General features: G+C 39.7%; 1 protein-coding gene across 3 annotated transcripts in view; it reads right to left on the bottom strand.

Annotated features, from left to right (window-relative positions):
• The window catches only part of LOC306888532 (ribosome quality control complex subunit TCF25-like), a 120257-nt gene that overhangs the window by 34055 nt on the left and 66313 nt on the right, over nucleotides 1-19889 (bottom strand). For 2 of the 3 annotated variants that reach the window (XM_079446886.1, XM_079446887.1), the window contains exons 13-15: nucleotides 11259-11346; nucleotides 10961-11119; nucleotides 816-906 (exon numbers count right to left, since the gene is read on the bottom strand). In XM_079446886.1, coding sequence (XP_079303012.1) covers nucleotides 816-906; nucleotides 10961-11119; nucleotides 11259-11346 — 338 coding nt within the window. Of the gene's footprint in view, nucleotides 1-815; nucleotides 907-10305; nucleotides 10595-10960; nucleotides 11120-11258; nucleotides 11347-19889 lie in introns of those variants that run through there. The other variant, XM_079446888.1, reaches the window with a different exon arrangement.

Here is a 19889-nt window from a genome sequence, read left to right on the forward strand (position 1 = left end):
ACATGAATATGTCTATGAAAGATTGTGTAACTGTATCGTGATAAAAGAGGATCACAATGCTGAAAAAGCACTTTCAGTATAGGCTAACAACGTTTGGATTTGAAATCAAAATAATGGATAAATGTTGTTTGTGTGGGAAACAGCCGCTGATCAGGAGTGGACTGCAAACGCGTCCTGTGTGAAAGCACAATGAGTCCGTGTGCGTTACATATGCGGTGCAGAAGCAGCACGAGCATGCAGACGGAGCATGTGTGAAACAGGCGTTACATCACTGAATGCGTCTCATTTCCCTAGCAACGCTAGCGCAGCAGCGCCAAACACAACAGGCTTGTTAGGCATGCAGAGTGGGAGCATAAAGAACTGTCTGCCTTCCAGTCGCTCCCGCGGTGCACCGGTGCCACGCGCCGGGCGGACCGGCAACGATACATGGTGGACGTTTCGTTGCTATTGATGTTCATGGCTTTAAGAACCTACATCGACATCCAAACACAGCGAATCCAACATGTTCGTGTTTAGCTGTTACTTCAAATATGGCAGTCAATTAGAATTTTGTTGGTCACGGTAACCCTGCCCCCAGCCCCTGACACAAACGGTTCTTACTTCTAGCCCAGCAATGTTTTGGTGCTATTTACGAACCACTTTTCCTGGTTCGGAGCTGGTGCTTTGGGTGTCGAAAGACAATGAATCAATTTGAAACAAGGCTCTGGCTCTGAACCAGCACTTAAACTGCGTTGGTGGAAAAGGGGTAAAAGAGTATGTTTTGATTACTGCATTCTTACTGACTGAAGGTGTAGTTTAGGAAAATTGTCTCTTACTAAAGGAAGAGTAGCTGTTGCCTCCTTGATCTCAGACATCAGCACATGTCTATGGATGTTCCGGGGAGCACTCTGGTATCTCTGCTTCCTCCTGTCCAATAAAAACCCAGAGATGAACATCAACATTCTCACCTTCTCACACAAGAACAAGAAATATACTGGACACACACACAAAAAAAATCTGTACAAATGGTTTAGGTCTATAAATTAAAACATTATCTTTTTACTTTGGCTTTTAACTAGCAAATTATTTTTATGACGTATTCGATATATTACGTTGCCTTTATTATTAGTTGGTTTTAATTAAATGTTATGTATACTAATTATATTTATTATTGTCATTATAAAGTGGGTTTAATCTTTAAAGGTGGGGTAAACGATTTCTGGTAGCCAATGTTGATATTTGAAATCACCAAAACAAACCCCTACCCCAAATGGTCTCGCCCCTATTTTGATAGCTCCGCCCCACACATACATAGCCTATGCAACCCAGGCAACGATTAGTTCTGTGAATCAAAGCAAAACCAATGTTACACCATGTCCACACCGGACGCGAGCGGCGCGCCAAAATACTATAGAAATCATTATAATCAGTGATGCTGTCTACACTGGAAGCTGTGCGGCATGACAAATCTCCAACAGAAAACTGCTGCCGCGTTCTATTTATGACGTATTGACACAAATTTAAAATGATTTTCATTGGTCGCTTTATCGCGTCCAGTGTAGGCAGACTTGAACTGTTGCGGCGCGACATGTCTGGTGTAGACATGGTGTTACTCGCCTATCGAGAAGAAACAAAGCAACCTCGGCGTCTGATCACAGGCCTTCCACTCCTTGAGTTCTCTCCAGCACTGGAAAGCTGATCCTATATTTACACAGGTCCCACTTCTTGCCTAATCGTTCCACAGACGTTTTCCTCTTTTGTTTTTTATCCGTAATCTCTTATCTTTCTGTCGTCGCTCTGCTCGGCTAATGTCCGTCCTGTGCACTGATGAGCTCTCTCTCCTCTGTATCATGAGTAGATGCACCCCTTACTGCTGATTGGCTACAAATTTGTTTTGGTACTCGACCCCGACTCAGTTTTCTAAAGCATTTTTGAACAATTACATACCCCACCTTTAAATAATGTTTTTGGTAGCACTTTATTTTACAGGACGTGTAATTCCCTGGTACATACATGGTAAATATCTTGTACCTACAGGCAAATGAGTGGTAACACAAGGTACTTACCTGAAGTGTACGTACATGGTTGTGTACAAACACGGCTGTACTTAACAGTCGTACATGCATGGTAATTAATTTGTACATACAGACACGTGTGGCTAAGAACGGTCACTTACAGGTAGTGCCTGTACATGTAACTAATTAGATACTTTACTGTACTTACTAAAGTATATACACAGGTGCATCTCAATAAATTAGAATGTCGTGGAAAAGTTAATTTATTTCAGTAATTCAACTCAAATTGTGAAACTCGTTTATTAAATAAATTCAATGCACACAGACTGAAGTAGTTTAAGTCTTTGGTTGTTTTAATTGTGATGATTTAGGCTCACATTTAACAAAAACCCACCAATTCACTATCTCAACAAATTAGAATACTTCATAAGACCAATAAAAAAAAAAAAAAAAACATTTTTAGTGAATTGTTGGTCTTCTGGAAAGTATGTTCATTTACTGTATACTCAATACTTGGTAGGGGCTCCTTTTGCTTTAATCACTGCCTCAATTCGGCGTGGCATGGAGGTGACCAGTTTGTGGCACTGCTGAGGTGGTATGGAAGCCCAGGTTGCTTTGATAGCAGCCTTCAGGTCATCTGCATTGTTGGGTCTGGTGTCTCTCATCTTCCTCTTGACAATACCCCATAGATTCTCTATGGAGTTCAGGTCAGGCGAGTTTGCTGGCCAATCAAGCACAGTAACAACCATGGTCACTGAACCAGCTTTTGGTACCTTGCAGTGTAGGCAGGTGCCAAGTCCTGCTGGAAAATGAAATCAGTATCTCCATAAAGCTTGTCAGCAGAAGGAAGCATGAAGTGCTTTAAAATTTCCTGGTAGATGGCTGCGTTGACTGTGGACTTCATAAAACACAGTGGACCAACACCAGCAGATGACATGGCAGCTCAAATCATCACTGACTGTGGAAACATCACACTGGACTTCAAGCAACATGGATTCTGTGCCTCTCCACTCTTCCTCCAGACTCTGGGACCTTGATTTCCAAATGAAATGCAAAATTTACTTTCATCTGAAAAGAGGACTTTGGACCACTGAGCAACAATCCAGTTCTTTTTCTCCACAGCCCAGGTAAGATGCTTCTGACGTTGTCTCTGGTTCAGAAGTGGCTTGGTAGCCTTTTCCTGAAGACGTCGGAGCATGGTGACTCTTGATGCACTGACTCCAGCTTCAGTTCACGCCTTGTGAAGCTCTCACAAGTGTTTGAATCAGCTTTGCTTGACAGTGTTCTCAAGCTTGCAGTCATCCCTGTTGCTTGTGCACCTTTTCCTATCCAAATTCTTCCTTCCAGTCAACTTTGCATTTAATATGCTTTGATACAGCACTCGGTAAACAGCCACACCTTTCAGTAATGACCCTCTGTGACTTACCCTCTTTGTGGAGGGCGTCAAAGTTCATCCCTTGGATCATTGCCAAGTCAGCAGTCTTCTCCATTATTGTGGTTTCAAAGAACAAGAGATACTCGGAATTTATACTGTAGGGATGGTCATTAATTGAAACTCAAATGTAAATATTCTAATATTTGAGATACTGATTTTTGACTTTCATGAGCTGTAAGCTCTAATCATCAAAATTAAAACAAAAAAAAACTTTTGAAATATTTTACTTTTCATGCAATGAACCTAAAATGTATGAAAATTTCACTTTTCGAAATAACTTACAAGAAAAAATTAACTTTTCACGACATTCTAATTTATTGAGATGCACCTGTACATGGTAAATATGTAGTACTTATGGACAAGTGGGTACAAACAGGCACGTCCTTACAGTATCCCTACTGGACCAATTAGTTAAGAGAATCAGTGTTGTTAAAGATAAGGCAAGTTACTGTACATTAACTAATAGGTACATACACCAGTAATTACATAGTAAGTATATGTAAATAGGACTGTAAAATAATAAAGTGCACCATTTTAGATAAACATTATACAGGAATTACCAGTTCTTCAAACTTTGTAAGCACTGTTGTGGAGAGCAATTTAGCATTAACAGTCCTACACAAGCAATTGAAAAACAGTCCTCTTTTTATTAGGTAAGGTTAGGACTTACCAAGTACAGTATGTGTCTTGTTTGTTACCACATTTTTCCGTAGGTGCTACACATTTACCATGTACATATCATTAGTATGTACAGTAATGTGTCTTATTAGTTATCATATACAGATACTGTAAGGATGTGCCTGTTTGTACCCACTTGTCCATAAGTACTACATATTTACCATGTATATACATTAGTAAGTACAGTAACGTATCTAATTAGTTACCATGTACGGGCACTACTTGTAAGTGACCGTTCATAGCCACACTTGTCTGTATGCACAAACTAATTACCATGCATGTTCGACTGTTAAGTACAGCCGCATTGCTTATGCGTTACCATGTACATACACTTCAGGTAAGTACCTTGTGTTACCACTCATTTGCCTGTAGGTACAAGATATTTACCATGTATGTACCAGGTCTAGGATATCAGAGACTGAATCAGACAATTTTAAGATGCATCAGAACATTGAAACCTGAGGAGCTGGAATGCAGAGAGGCCTTAAGGAAACAGGACGTCATAAATCTAGTTTGAAGCAAGCAATCCTAACTTAGCAAGCCTCTTTCACCAAACAGCTTACAACCTTGAGACAAAATAACACTTATTGATAATTCCAATTCAAGAAGGAGACTGTCAAATTTGTTGCAAATAACCAAGACTGATTGTCAAAGAGATGGCCATCACGTGTTCCACGATTGAATTCACAAGCTTCCTTAGACTGACTTCTCCCCCACATAGAAGACAGTCCAAACCAACATTCCTTTGTCTAAAGAACATGCCTTCGTTCTCCATAGAACTCATAAAGACTTTCATTTTCAATTTTAATGAAACTAATAATTTCTATGCATAACTGCATATTGTGTATGTAACCCATTTGAACATTTGAATATCCTTGTTTTAATCACTCAATGTCTTGCTTTTAATAAGTATTGAATAGCTGAAGGATTAATGTTCATGTTTAGTATGTACGAGTTTGAAAATTCATGCTTTAAGTGTTTCTTCCAATCAATTCTTTGTCAAATGTATCATAGTCTTGTTATAAAAATCAATGTTCAAAAGGTATACTTTGCACGAGCCTGTAAAGTTCAGACCTCTGACTGAACAGATTTATTAGAGGGGTGGAGAAACAGAGCAACACCCCAAGCAAGGACAGTATCTAATTGGTCAAGACGTCCAGAGGGGACGGTCTGGAAGCCGAGTTTTTTTTTTTTCGCAAAATTCTTGCTCTTGCCGCGCTCTCTTAGTACTCTCGTCCCTCTCTCTTTTTCTCTTTTGCCACCGCGTGCTGCTCTTTGAGCGTGCTCTGGCCCATGTGCCATAATGAGAAGTAAAACAACTTAGTCTCGTTACATCCTTTTATTTTTATTCTTTTACCTTAGTTTCTTTTCTTTTCTTTCCGTGGAGTTTCGTGTTCTAATGTAAGTTTACTACAAAGTCCAGCTCCGACTGCACTCGCTTCAAACTTCAAACCAGACCAACGCCGCATCCTCAGCCAACGCCCAAGACGTCACTTCAAAGACCAATGAACTCTCAACCCATCAGACACTTCGGGGAACCCCTGTCTGCAACGACGACACAACCCCGTTACACAGGCAAAGCAAGCAAGCAAGTACACCTCCAGATTCTAACTGAATCAGGTGCAGTTAATATAAATCTTAGCCTCATTGAGAAACTCAAAACGAGGGTTAAATAAGTGATTGATGGTTGTTCAGGTCTATGCAATTGAACATATTGCTGTAAACTTGGGATTTCACATTTCCATTCTCTTAAACTCATCCTTTCCTCACTTTCTCTCTTTCTGCAACGTGTGAATGTGTGAATGCTTGTGTTCATGTGTTAGATTAGTTTATGTCTTAGGTTTATATAAATAAAATCTGATTTATATTGAAAGAGAAGTATCTTGTGTTTTCTGCTCATAAGTTAATGTCTTAATCTGCCGATCTAGTTACAATGCTGTTTAATAGTGTTTTCACTGTATTTGGATTTTAATATCCAGTGCAGAGTTTGTTATACAGCTCGTTCAGTGAATCGCCATAACACTGATTCTGTTCAAATCCCTATAAAATCAGAAATGATTTCCTTTGAGCTAAATTAAACTATTTCTTTAAATTACATATTAATATAAAATGTAATACCCCTACACAGGGAAGTACACGTACTGTAAAATAAAGTGCTACCATGTTGTTTTTATTAGTTTTCATGTGAAGTACTTGGTGCTTACTGTAAATAACTTTGAGCTCTTTGTATGAAAGGTGGCATACAAATAAAGTTTATCATTATTATTATGATCATTATTATTATTATTATTAAGTGAACACTAAGTGAAAAGCCATGTCAGTGGAGCCAGGGAAATGAAGGAAACATTTATGATCATATTCTCATGGTCAACGTGACCTTTCACTCTTATCAAGATAAAGATGGGATTATCAGCAACTTGTTTACAGTACAATTTTACTCTGATATTGAGAAATTAAATAAAAAGTGTTCTTTATGCTTTTTACACTTAACTTCCTTTAGTGCTTAATGTTGCTATTTGAGCATGAAAAAGATGTGCAAAGTTACAAAGCATGGCACTTACAAAGCAATAACTCCACAGGGAGTTATTCTCTATACACTGTATAGACAGTAGAATCAAAGTCCCTTTCAAGGGAAGTCTGTTTACTCGCCGGCCATATATGCAACGCCTCCGGGCAGCTCATCCAAGACAAAGTCCTATCTAAGGCCTCGTTTACACTGCAGGTCTTGAGGTTCTGATTTGTTGCCTATATTCGATTTTTTTCTTTACACGTTCTTTCAATTGTGACACATATCCAATTCATGTGTTTACACTTGCCATACCATCTGAAACATCACGCATGTATTGTTGTCATTTAGCGCCTCTACACATGCTTTCTCCCAAGAATAATGTGACCTGTATTGACAAAACGAGTCGAGCAAATTTGAAAAAGTACTTCTATTTTTATTTTCATATTCTCCATTAAAAGACCTTCAAAATGATGTATGATTTTTCTGGGAATCGGACAAAAAAAATGACTGCTACACCCGTTTAAAGTCGATATAGTGTCAGCAAGGTTAAAGATGAGAAAGATTAAAGTTTTCCTCCAGTTCTTTTCTTCTTAATAATAAAGCTACTATATTAATAATCACAATATAGCTGTTTTTTATTTTATCTTTCTCATTATAAATAACTGTATTGGAACAAATAGCCTAGAAAGAAACAAATAATGCATTACCTTTATCATTTTACATCTAAACAAAAGCAGTCATATAGGCTACAAAAAAAATTATCAAATGTAAAAATCACTTCAGTGTGTTCATTACAAATAAATTGACACAAAAGCAGTTAAATGAAGTGCTACAAATGATTCCCTCTTTTCTTTTAGGCTATTGATAGATAACATTGAGACAGATGACCTACTATAATGCACGAATCATATGAAGATACACATATGTTTTTCCCCATCAGTTCCCCAAGCATTCACTTAAAACAGAACAGATTATTTTTGCGGGAATACTGAAATACTGTAATTCTGTGTATTTATCGGATCGCGCGCCGTCAGAAGCGCCATTATGCGTGCTCTTCAGATGACAGTCAGCACGAGAAGCGAGCAGAGAAAAGGTAATCCTCTCAGAAAATACACAATTAAAGATACTTTTAGATATACTTTTCGATGTTTGATTACTATTTGGAGCATTGGGATAGCTAAACGAGGGCTTAATGAACTAATTTTTGTGAAAACCTCAAATTCGATTAAAATCTACATTTTTCACTTTTTTTGTGCCTGTAGCTCAAAATAGCCTGTACGCATTTACACTCATTTTGCCAGCATGGGTCCCATATAACGTCATTAAACCACGGAGAAATACCAAATTGTCACAGTTTTAATGACGTAAAGAACGCGATGCCTCAGAAAATCCAATCTGCCTGTTTACACGAGAGTCGCATTGGCACATATCCGATTTATTTCCACATAAGAATGAGGCCTGAATCCGATCTCGCTATATCCGAATGCATGCATTTTTTTCCTGTTTACACTGTCATAGAACAGATCCGATCTGTGTCACATATGAGCAAAAAAATCGGAATTGGGTCACATTTAACTGACAGTATAAACGGGCTTAAATGAATGGGTGAATCCTGGAATCTCACAAACTGCCTGCTGAACTCACAATTAATCAAATCAGCAACAAAATCTTGCAGTACCACCGCATGTGACGTCACTTGGTTGGTTCGCTCCATTGGCCAGTGAAGTAATATAGGCATTTCTTAATTTTTTAGAACATTTATAACAAATAAATGTTATTTTAACACATCAATATTTTGGTTTTCATCATAATTTGGATGAACAGTCAACATTTACATTTACATTTATTCATTTAGCTGACGCTTTTATCCAAAGCGACTTACAATTGCTATATATGTCAGAGGTCGCACGCCTCTGGAGCAACTAGGGGTTAAGTGTCTTGCTCAGGGACACATTGGTGTCTCACAGTGGATTCGAACCCGCGTCTCTCACACCAAAGGCATGTGTCTTATCCACTGCGCCATCACCACCCATAATCAAACCAACATAAATATCTATATCACATTATCTAGGCCTATTTCACGAAGTTTTGATCATTAAGTTATATCCCAAACATCGTTTTTATAGCGTGAGGTGCAACGTGATGAAAACAAACAATGCTTCATACAGTATCGTTCATGTGGCACCTTGTTATGTCAGACCTTTCAGACATATTTGCATTACACTGGCTCGATCACCAGTATTTGTATGTAAAACCTGCGAATGTACCTGCTGTTAGGAGAATGCAGTGTTTTAACTAATCACCTCTCTGAATAATCGGGCTAGTACTGCTTTATCATTCTCATGTGTTTTAAGCCTTGTCAGTTTAAACATTAAACTCTTTTAAGCCATTTAAATTGCAAGTCAGCACGAAAGATATTTCAGTGCGGCACTTGCGTGCTATGACAGATTCCTAGCTAACACATGACGTGACCATTACGTAATGTAATCAAACTTTTTGGTAATTTCATGACTTACCAATAGGCGACATAACCGCGACGTCATATGCATGTAATTCCATTACCATCCCATTACCAACCAAAATTAAATTTCTTGGCCGAAGCCGAACAAAATGAAACACTGGGCAAAAGGCCGAATACCGAACACGGTTTTTCGCATTTTTCCCCATGTAGGCCTATTTTGCCATTTTTTTCACCACTGCATAAATTAAATAGCCAAAATGTGCTTTTTACTGTTGTGTCCTGCTTTTCAAGTAAAAAAAAATCAATTAAAAAACAACAATTAAAAAATATTTACTTAACACTGAATATTTTTTTACATTCTATCAGACATTATACCAACAAAGCACAATTTAACTTAAAATTAATAAATTACTAAAATAATATATTTTGCCATTTTTGAGACCCCCTTTTGAATCAGGCATGTATTTTTTACTGTACAAATAAATGCAGCCTTGCTGAGCAGAGACTTCTTTTAAAATTAGTTAGATTGTGTGAACTTACATTGTCGTTTATAACCGCTTTAGCCCCGATTGATTTGTTAGGTTGTTTCAAGTCAGGTTTTGGACTTTAATCCCCACTTTTCCTCAGGTATCCGTAGTATTGTTGTGATTCGTCATATTCATGCGCAGTGGTGATGAGAGAACGCGCTTGAGAAACCGCTTCGAGAGGAGAAATCAATCTACATATAAAATATCGGTCACAGATTATTGGTCACTTTCTAAACAATAAAATGCAGTGCATCCACTAGTAATTAAATATTAATAAATCGTTTTTTACAGATGCAAATATGTTAGAAACGATGCGTCGCAATACAAATGCCATGTGTATCCAATGCTCACTTTTTAAACCGATGCATCGCATTGTTAACTTTTTTTGCCGATGCACCGAATCTTCTCATCCCTACTTCACACTGGTGTTTTTCCCTCAGCATTTAGACAAGCTCGTATAACCCCACTACTAAAGAAACTCACCCTTAATCCATCTCTTTTAGAGAACTACAGACCGGATTCCCTTCTTCCTTTCATTGCAAAAACACTTAAACGAGCTGTGTTCAACCAAGTCTCAGCCTTTCTCACACAGAATAACTCAACAGCAACCAGTCTGGTTTCAGAAGTGTACATTCAACTGAGACTGCCTTGTTCTCATTTGTTGAAGCCCTAAGACTGGCAAGTGCAGATTCCAAATCTTCAATACTTATCACGTTTTTTTGGAGGGGTTCCCCTGGTAAGTTCACACTCCAAGGGCTAAATATCACGTTTTTGGAGGCAAACCGCAGATTTGGCAACACTGTAGCGTGCCAACTTGCTTCCTCTGAAGACTGCTTATGTGTTCGAGTTGAAGCAGCGCTGCTTAGACCGATAGGTTTGTGTCATCAAAGGGCCTCGAGAACTATAAGAGAGCGGAAGTCCACCGATCAATCTTCAAGTCGAATACACCTCTTCACTCTCGCGTGTCATGTGACACTGTAATCGCAGCCTCTGTGGTTGAAAAATTGCTATATGTAATTAAATAAATTATAATAATATCAAAGATTAAATATATAAATAATTTTAAAATTAAAACAAAAAAAAGGTTTAAATTAGCAGTAAAGTAGTGTTTATGAGCAAACTGCTTTGTTTGTTGTTTTTGGAAGTAAACATGCAAATGTGCCTTTTCATTTTTTTAAATATTTACTTAAAAGTCTCAGATAGCATTTTAAGTAAATTTAGGCCAAAGGGGTTCGGCTGACAAAAAGGTGTGAAAACACATGGCTTATATTAACATGTAAAAAGGGGCATAATAGGATCCCTTCAAAATAAACTCAAACAGACACAAAGTAACATCTGTGCTCAACGGTTTCTTACTTGTTTTGGCAGTCCTCCACATAAGGATCGTGCGAGTCAACCCTCTTTAGAACTTTTCTGACATTCTCCTCCAACCACAGCATCAGTTCAGTCTCTTTCCACAGGCTGTGACAGCGACCCACATATAGGGACACCAACTCTGAGAGTGCAGGAGGCTGCCTAAAAGGTGCAGCAGAAATAAATACAATTGCATCACATTCATACATGCTGCAATAGCTCTGTCAACAAAAAAATCTTTGGATCTGACTGTTTTCAAATACATAAAGAGAGAGTGTGTGTAAGAGCTAGAACATATTACCCGATTTGACTTGATGGCCCAAAGAATGCATGAGAAGACACCGCAGCATCAGGCTGAACTGTGCATAAGTCCAACAGGGGCATGAGCGCTGGAAAACATTGACACAACTTTAAATAAACATACTGCATTCACAGTGCAAGCCTTACAGTGCTTAATACTGATTTATTGCTGCGATACAGTTTCTTTGTTGTTGTTTTTTTTACTGTCTGAAGTGATTGTTCGAACTCCTATCACTGAAGGATTGTGACAAATAATTATCTCGAGCAGTGGTTCTCAATTCCAGTCCTCGCGTACCACCGCTGTGCACATTTTGCATGTTTCTCTCATCACTTCAGACGTTTGTTCTAATCGACAGTAAGTGCCCTGTGAAGTGGCCTTCACAGGATACTCCACCATTATTCCAGTTCGAAAGGGACATGTATGTTCTGTTCAAAGTGTGAGTGGCATGAATTTAAATTGTATTTATTTACAGAGGTAAATTATGTCACAGTTATGTCACAAATCCGTGTATGAATGTTCCAAAGTGAAGTAAACTTGCTCAGGGAGTAAGGAGGAAAGAATAATAAATAAGTGATGACATTTGTTTGTAATGTTGTGTTATATTTATTGTTCATTGGCCACTGCTTATGCTGAGACTATGCAGTCAGTTAAGCAAGAACGCCGAACATCTCAATTCTCACAAGGATGCGTTCTGTGTTCTTGTGTCGTCCTGAGTTCATTCTTCCAAGGAAGCTTGGCAAGACGAGTCTCCACGAGAACGCATGTCTGTTCTTTGTGTTCTTGGAATTGAGAAACGGCCCATGTCACTCGGAACACAGTTCATGCAGCTCTCTTCTAACGAGCTGGTTATCTGAATCAGGTGTGTTAAATAAGAGAGTAGGGATGGGCGATATATCGCATCTGGTTGCATGCGCATCTCGTCAGTAAAGCCGGTTCCTTGATTAGCGCTAAATCTCCATCACCTGTTTTCAAATGGAGCAGCATTTAATACACGGAGCCGTAGTTCACTGACAAGCTACGCAATATCGCTTTCATTATTGCAGATATATCGCCTTCGACAATGAACGCAAATTGCGTAGCTTGTCAGTGAACTACGACTCCGTGTATTAAATGCCGCTCCATTTGAAAACAGGTGATGGAGATTTAGCGCTAATCAAGGAACCGGCTTTACTGACGAGATACGCATGCATATCGCATGCGATATATCGCCCATCCCTATAAGATACATAGTCGCCTATATTATATATTGTGTATTTTTTATTTTTTATTGCTGCTTTTTCATTGGTTATTGGCTATTTCTTGTTATTTTGTTTTATTACCTGTGTCCTGTCCTGTTACTGTCTTTCTGTTGCACTGTGGAGCTTCTGTCACTATAACAAATTCCTTGTATGTGTAAACATACTTGGCCAATAAAGCTCATTCTGATTCTGATTCTGATTCTGAAGAGAGACATGCAAATAATGCAGGGCAGTGGTATGCAAGGACTGGAATTGAGAACCACTGATCTAGAGTAATGCAAAAGTTGCATGAATTCCACTGTGACTATTCACATTGTGGTCTCACTGCAAAACATCAGACCTGTATCAGATTTAAGACCACATATGGAAGTGGCCAAAAACAGAATCATACAGATCAAATCGTATGTGGTTTGTGCTGTTCACACTGTTATGAAACCAACAGATCTAAGTCATATATGAGTCACGTAAGTCACGTAAGAGCACATTTCTCTTTCCCTCTGAGAACTTCTGTAACATTCTGACAACAGAAACATCAGCATAAAAATGACCATCCACATTTACACATCAAATGAAGCCTGGCTGAGTGATCAGCACTTAGGTTTGCCCAGTCAGGGAGCGGTAGAAAGTAGGACAGACATTAATATTAAACTGTTAAGTCTGCAGAGCGCATAAAGTTGTGTTCGATTTTGAGCAGATCAATCAGCATCTGACTTGAAGCAGTATAGCCTATCAAAGTAGCCTACCACAAGAGCAATTCGTGAGCAGACACGGGTTACGGTCATCGCAGTTTCTCCAGAGCGGCTGGCTGTATGAGCTTTGATGATGACAGCTAATTTACGATTTATCAGACTCACTCACTGTATTTCATCCTGTGCTTTAATAGGGTCACAAACTCTTTTCATGCTATTTTAATGCTATAGCGTATTGTCATGTTTATCAAAATAAAACCGATAAAAAAAAGTGAATTTACACACAAAAGATTGTTCTACATTGTTCCAGGGCCGGCGTCCAGGGGGGGCATCCTTTTCCATCCTCTTCCCTCCTTGCTGAAGGTGTTCGAAAGTGAAAGTGAAATCGGAAAAAAATAGCACGCATACAAAAGCCATTGCACACTTTCGTGAGCGTTAGCAACTGCACACGATCACCCCGCCTATATTTTCCTCCCATCTCGTATTTATTCCCTTTAGGGGTTCCGTCATTTTCTTTCCGAACACAGTTTTGGAATGCGGCGCAATCACAATGCCGGCTCAACATCGTGTTGTCTATCAGCCATCGGCGATGGACGATGGCATCATCTATCGGCCCAACCCTAAAAGACATAGTAAATTGCATATCGCTATTTAGAGCAGTCCTCAGGTCCTTACACTGGCTTCCAGTTACATTTAGGATTGATTTTAAAGTACTTTTACTCGTTTATAAATCACTCCAAGACCACTCAGATCATTAGGATCGAGTCAGTTAAAATATCAGGACTCCTAAATTATTGCTGTAAGAGTATTTCACAAAGTGTTTTAGCACTAAAACTAGCTCCTAAATCTGTGAAAGGTTAAGAGTAGTAAAGAGGACTCCTAAGTCACAAACTATTCCTAAAATAGCTGTTGTCGGCAATCTGCCTCGGAACGTAAATATTTAAACATTTGATGATAATGAGCTTTTAAAAAGGTATCAACTTTGGTTTTGGAGGTTAATCCTACTCCAAATTTTCCTTTGATTATATGCTTGTTTTCAATAACTAGCTGGGCAAGAAGTAACAACTGTTCTTGTGTCCAGTTTGGTTTTATTTTATGTTTGCATGTCTTACTATCAGCCAGGATTATTCTACTAATTAAAAATTAATTAAAAGGCTGTTTATATGCATATTCACTAATTGTTTAAGAGAAGCACACATGTAAGAGGCTGACAATTAGATGAACATATACTGGTTTAATTAGTAACACTTAGCCTAATTTTAAAATCTTTATTTGAATGAGGCAATTAACATTTTTATTTTAACATTTTTATTTTAACATTTTTATTTGAATATGGCAACATAATCTTGTGCTCTACAACATTTCTATGAATTTCTGACAGAGACTATCATCCAATCAGTGCGTGCATAGTTAATAAGCATGCTGACATCATCCATAGCAAAGAGGTAAGCTTTGTGAACAGGTTTTAAGAGAAAACTCTTAGCAAAAAACTTTTACTGCTGTTTAGGTGAATGAATGCATCATTCATTCAGATTGACATGTCTATTAAATACTGTACGCTGTAGATTTGAAGTGCACGACGCTGAGCACTCATTACGCATTCACGATTGTGTTAGTTATGCTATAATATTAAAGTTTATAAATACCGCTTAGGCATCAGATCATTATAAATGCTTTCGGGATGTAAAGGGAAATCGCTCAGAGCGGCAACTGGGCGCAGAAGGAGCGACGGATAAGGTGAGCAGAGCTGAAATTTTGGTTGTTTGGGATGGCGAGCGTGCCTTGATCAGTTTACTGACCGCATTGGCGGGAGAAGCGCGTTTAATGGAGGCAGCAGGGCAAATCTGCAGGAGATCGCTGATGAGCTCAATTTCCCTTATTATGGGCTGAAAGTGGAACCAGGTTAAGAGGGTCTTTGCAGAGCATTGTTCGTTGAAGGAGAAGTGCGTCAGGTTGGGACCCTGTTCACGGGACAGGACGGGGCCGTAAGCCGGAAGAATTGACGCAGAGAAGGTGCAATGAGAGCTGCTTATAATGATGCTCATAATGATGATTGACAGTACTGAATGATTAGGCTCCTCCCGAACCTACGTTTGGACCTTCAAAAAAACAAGCAGATAGTATGTGTTAAATGTGTTTTTAGCTGATGCATGAAGATGGCTAAGGACTCAGATTGAGTTGGGCAGGTCATTCCACCAGGAGCGAACATTTAATGTAAAAGTCTGTGAAAGTGATTTTGTGCCTCTTTGGGATGGCACAATAATGCGCCATTCACTTGCAGAACGCAAGCTTCTAGATGGCACATAAGTCTGAAGTAATGAATTTAGGTAAAGGGGTGAAGAGCCAGTGGTGGTTTTGTAGTCAAACATTAATTCCTAGAATTTTATGCAAGCAGCTATTGGTAGCCAGTGCAAATTGATAAACAGAGGTGTGGCATGCATTATTTTCGGCTAATTAAAAATTAATCTTGATGCCGCGTTCTGGATTAATTGTAAAGGTTTGATAGAACTGGCTGGAAGACCTGCCAAGAGAGCATTGCAATAGTCCAGCCTGGACAGAACAAGAGCTTGAACAAGGAGTTATGAAGCATGTTCCGAAAGAAAGGGCATGATCTTCTTGATGTTGAATACAGCATATCTGCAGGACCGGGTAGTTTTAGCAATGTGGTCTAAGAAAGTCAGTTGATCGTCAATCATAACTTTTTGAAGGAGTTATGGTTGATGTGCCTAATTGGATGGTGAAATTGTGATGAAACGATGGGTTTGATGAACCCACAAGCAGTTCTGTCTTGGCAAGTTTGAGTTGAAGGTGATGGACCTTCATTCAGCAAGAAATTTCTGTTAGACAAGTTGAGACGTGAGCAGCTATCGTCGGATCATCAGGATGGAATGAGAGGTAGAGCTGAGTATCATCAGCATAGCAGTAATATGAAAAGCCATGTTTCTGAATGACAGAACCTAGTGATGCCATGTAGACAGAGAAGAGAAGTGGTCCAAGAAGTGAGCCCTGAGGCACCCCAGTAGTTAGATGTTGAGACTTGGACAACTCACCTCTACAAGATACCTTGAAGGACCTATCTGAAAGATAAGACTCAAACCACTGGAGTGCAGTTCCTGAGATGCCCTTTGCCAATAGGATTGACAGGAGGATCTGGTGGCTAATCATGTCAAAAGCAGAGGACAGATCCAGCAATATAAGTATCGAAGATTTGGAATCCGCTCTTGCCAGTCTTAGGGCTTCAAAATCAGAGAGCAAGACAGTCTCGGTCCGCAATTACTGGAGATATATACAATGTCAGCGCCAAAGACGCATTACAAAGTGTTGTGTTTTGGGATACACTAATGAACATAAGAGTCGCCATAATCTCCTCTCATCTGAGCCGAGGACACTGTGGTTGAATTTCATTTTCGAAGGAAATATCCCGGAAAAAAACGGTAACATCCCATAAATGTTTAGGAATCAATACCAACGCTTCATGCGCGAACATCAGCTCAAGACAAAGTAAGTATCACACGTTTGTTTTCCAAATTGCCTTTCTGAAAGAGCTTTTTGGCACTCTGTAAGGCTAAATTGCTAAAACTATCATTGTCTCTGCCTGTTTTCACTGATGCTGCCTTCAATTGCTACCAGAATGATCTTAAATAGGAATGTAGTAGTTAAAGGTTGCACATGAAAGCAATGTGAGTCGATCGCTTGAAGTTGTCAAGCTCATAATCAGAAGTGGGACCTATAAAGTTTGTGATAGCATGAGACCTGCTATGTTGTTATTTTTATCCCACCATACTCCCCGTCTGTGTAATTAATAAACATTAATTTATTATGCACAGTAATCAGATGACTGACTTTGAAACAGAGTATGTTTTCTGTAAACATAACAGGCTTGTACTAATACTGGAATCTCTGCCGACCAGCCGTCAGGAAGCAGCAGGCAGAGCAGCGATGATCCTGTAATCACCGTGTCGGAGGATGAGGTTCGGAGGGCGCTAAAGAGAGTGAACGTCAGGAAAGCAGCCGGACCTGATGGGATAACCGGCCGTGTTCTTAGGTCCTGCGCCGATCAGCTCGCTGGTTTGTTCACGTCTATCTTTAATGAGTCCCTTGCTACCTCTGTGGTTCCCACCTCATTCAAAAAATCCATCATTATCCCTGTGCCAAAGAACAATAAACCCTCTTGCCTGAATGACTATCGCCCAGTTGCCCTCACATCTATAGTCATGAAGGTTTTTGAGAGACTTGTAAAGAGCCACATTTGCTCCTCCATCCCTGATACTCTGGACCCTCTTCAGTTTGCCTATCGCCCAAACAGATCCACGGACGATGCCATTTCTCACGTTCTCCACTCTTCCCTCACACACTTGGACAGCAACAATGGAAATTATGTAAGGCTGCTATTCATTGATTATAGCTCAGCTTTCAACACTATAGTCCCCATCAAGCTGGCTTCTAAACTCACAGACCTCGGCCTAAACTCCTCACTCTGTGACTGGATTCAAGACTTCCTCACCGGCAGACCTCAAGTGGTGAAAGTTGGCCAGTTCACCTCAAACTCCATCACTCTGAACATAGGAGCCCCACAGGGCTGTGTCCTGAGTCCCCTGCTCTACTCTCTCTACACGCATGACTGCGTGTCCTCTCACAGCTCCACATCTATTGTCAAATTCGCTGATGATACTGTGGTGCTGGGCCTTATCTCCAACAACGATGAGACCGCATACTTGGATGAGGTAGAGAGTCTCACATCATGGTGCCAGGACAACTGTCTCTCTCTGAATGTGAGCAAAACTAAAGAGCTGATCATGGACTTTAGGAAGAGACAGCAGCAGCCCTACACTCCTCTTATGATCAGTGGGACCCCTGTGGAGAGGGTGAGTAGCTTCAAGTACCTCGGTGTAAACATCTCCGAGAACCTGACTTGGACTACACACATCCAAACACAGGTCAAGAAAGCCAGGCAAAGACTGTACCATCTGCGACAGCTGAGGAAATTCAGGGTCTCACCAGCAATCCTGAAAACTTTCTATTCAGGGACCATAGAAAGTGTATTGACTCAGTGCATCTCAGTGTGGTATGGAAACAGCTCCAATCAGGACTGCAAAGCTCTACAGAGAGTTGTGCGCTTAGCTGAGCGCATCTCAGGGTCTGCTCTCCCCTCTCTGCAGGACATCTACCTCAAATGCTGCAAAAATAGAGCTGTTAAAATCTTCAAGGACTCTAATCACGCTGGTAACCGTCTATTCACTTTGCTTCCATCTGGTAAGCGCTTACGTAGCCTGATGGCAAAAACTGAGAGACTTAGGAGGAGCTTCTTCCCCCAGGCCATCAGGCTCCTAAACTCTAACTCTGTGTCATAACATCACTTGACTCCATGTAAATACCACCATATCAATAAGCTATTCATAATTTTTCTCTACCTCATATTGCTGCTATTTAAATACCCTGTACACTTTTTTGCACATTCCTCTTATTACTATTTAAGTCAACAACATACTGACCTGCACATTTATATTTATATTTTTTATCTTATCTTTTATTTTATTTTATTCTTTTCTTTTCTCTACTTTTCTTCTCTTAATATTTGTATACTTTATAATTGCACTGTCCTTGGAGCGGACCTGACCTACATTTCACTGCTGGTTATACTCTGTATAATTGTGTATGTGACAAATAAAACTCTTGAATCTTGAATGTTTATTTGCAAAGGCTAGCACTGCTAATGCCGGAGCTTGAGCTCTTGAAGCTCCACCCTCTTCTCCGGGAGCAACAGCTCATTTGCATTTAAAGCAACACTCAAAATCAGCGCGTTTGGGCTCATACCCTAAAAGTGGCAATTTTAACAAGCTATAAAAATGTATCTGTAGGGTATTCTGAGCTAAAATTTCACATATACGCTCTGGGGACGTCAGAGACTTATATTACATCTTGTAAAAAGGGGCATAATAGGTCCCCTTTAAAGAGCATGCGAGAGTTAGATGAATTGTTAATTTTATGATATCATGTCCTTTTAGCAGTGGAGACATTAGCAGAGAAAGGAGAGGAGTGACTGATACACATTAAGGTCAGTAGGATTTTTTCATTTTCACTATACCCTTTTAGCAGCCCTGAGCTAAGAACGATGTTGGCCTGGAAGACAAAGGGCAGACAGTGTCTAAAGATGTAAGAGTGGAGCAGAAAGTTTCAGTAGTACTGTTAGCATCAAGAGATGATAACTGTTTAGGGGAAGGAAGCAAAGATGAAACCATAGCAGATAGCCAGGAAGGTGAAAGTGAGAGTAGGTTAGGTTGAAAGATGACATGTGGAGGGGTATGTGTTGTGTCAGGAACCATGTTGAGTTTAAGGAGTGAGGAGGAAGTGATCCAAGGTGTGCAGTGGAGTAACCCGCACATGATCAGTGGAGCAGTGTCGTGTGTAAATAAGGTCCAATTGGTTGCCTGATTTGTGAGTAGCCGTATTTAACACTCTCTTGAGATCAAAAGAGGCAAGCAGAATGTGGAAGTCTGCACCCTGAGATTTATCTAGGTGGATATTGAAGTCTCCAAGCATAACTAGGGGAGTACCATCCTCGGGAAAGGTTGAGAGCAGCACATCTAATACATCCAAGAAGTTACCTTGTGGTCCTGGGGGTCGATAAACAACTACAAAAAGGATTTTAAAAACGTGGGTAATAGTGACTGAATGTGATTCAAAGAAGCTCTTAATACCCAGAG

This window comes from Barbus barbus (assembly GCF_936440315.1).
Source record: "Barbus barbus genome assembly, chromosome: 22".
In the NCBI taxonomy this organism is placed as follows: domain Eukaryota; kingdom Metazoa; phylum Chordata; class Actinopteri; order Cypriniformes; family Cyprinidae; genus Barbus; species Barbus barbus.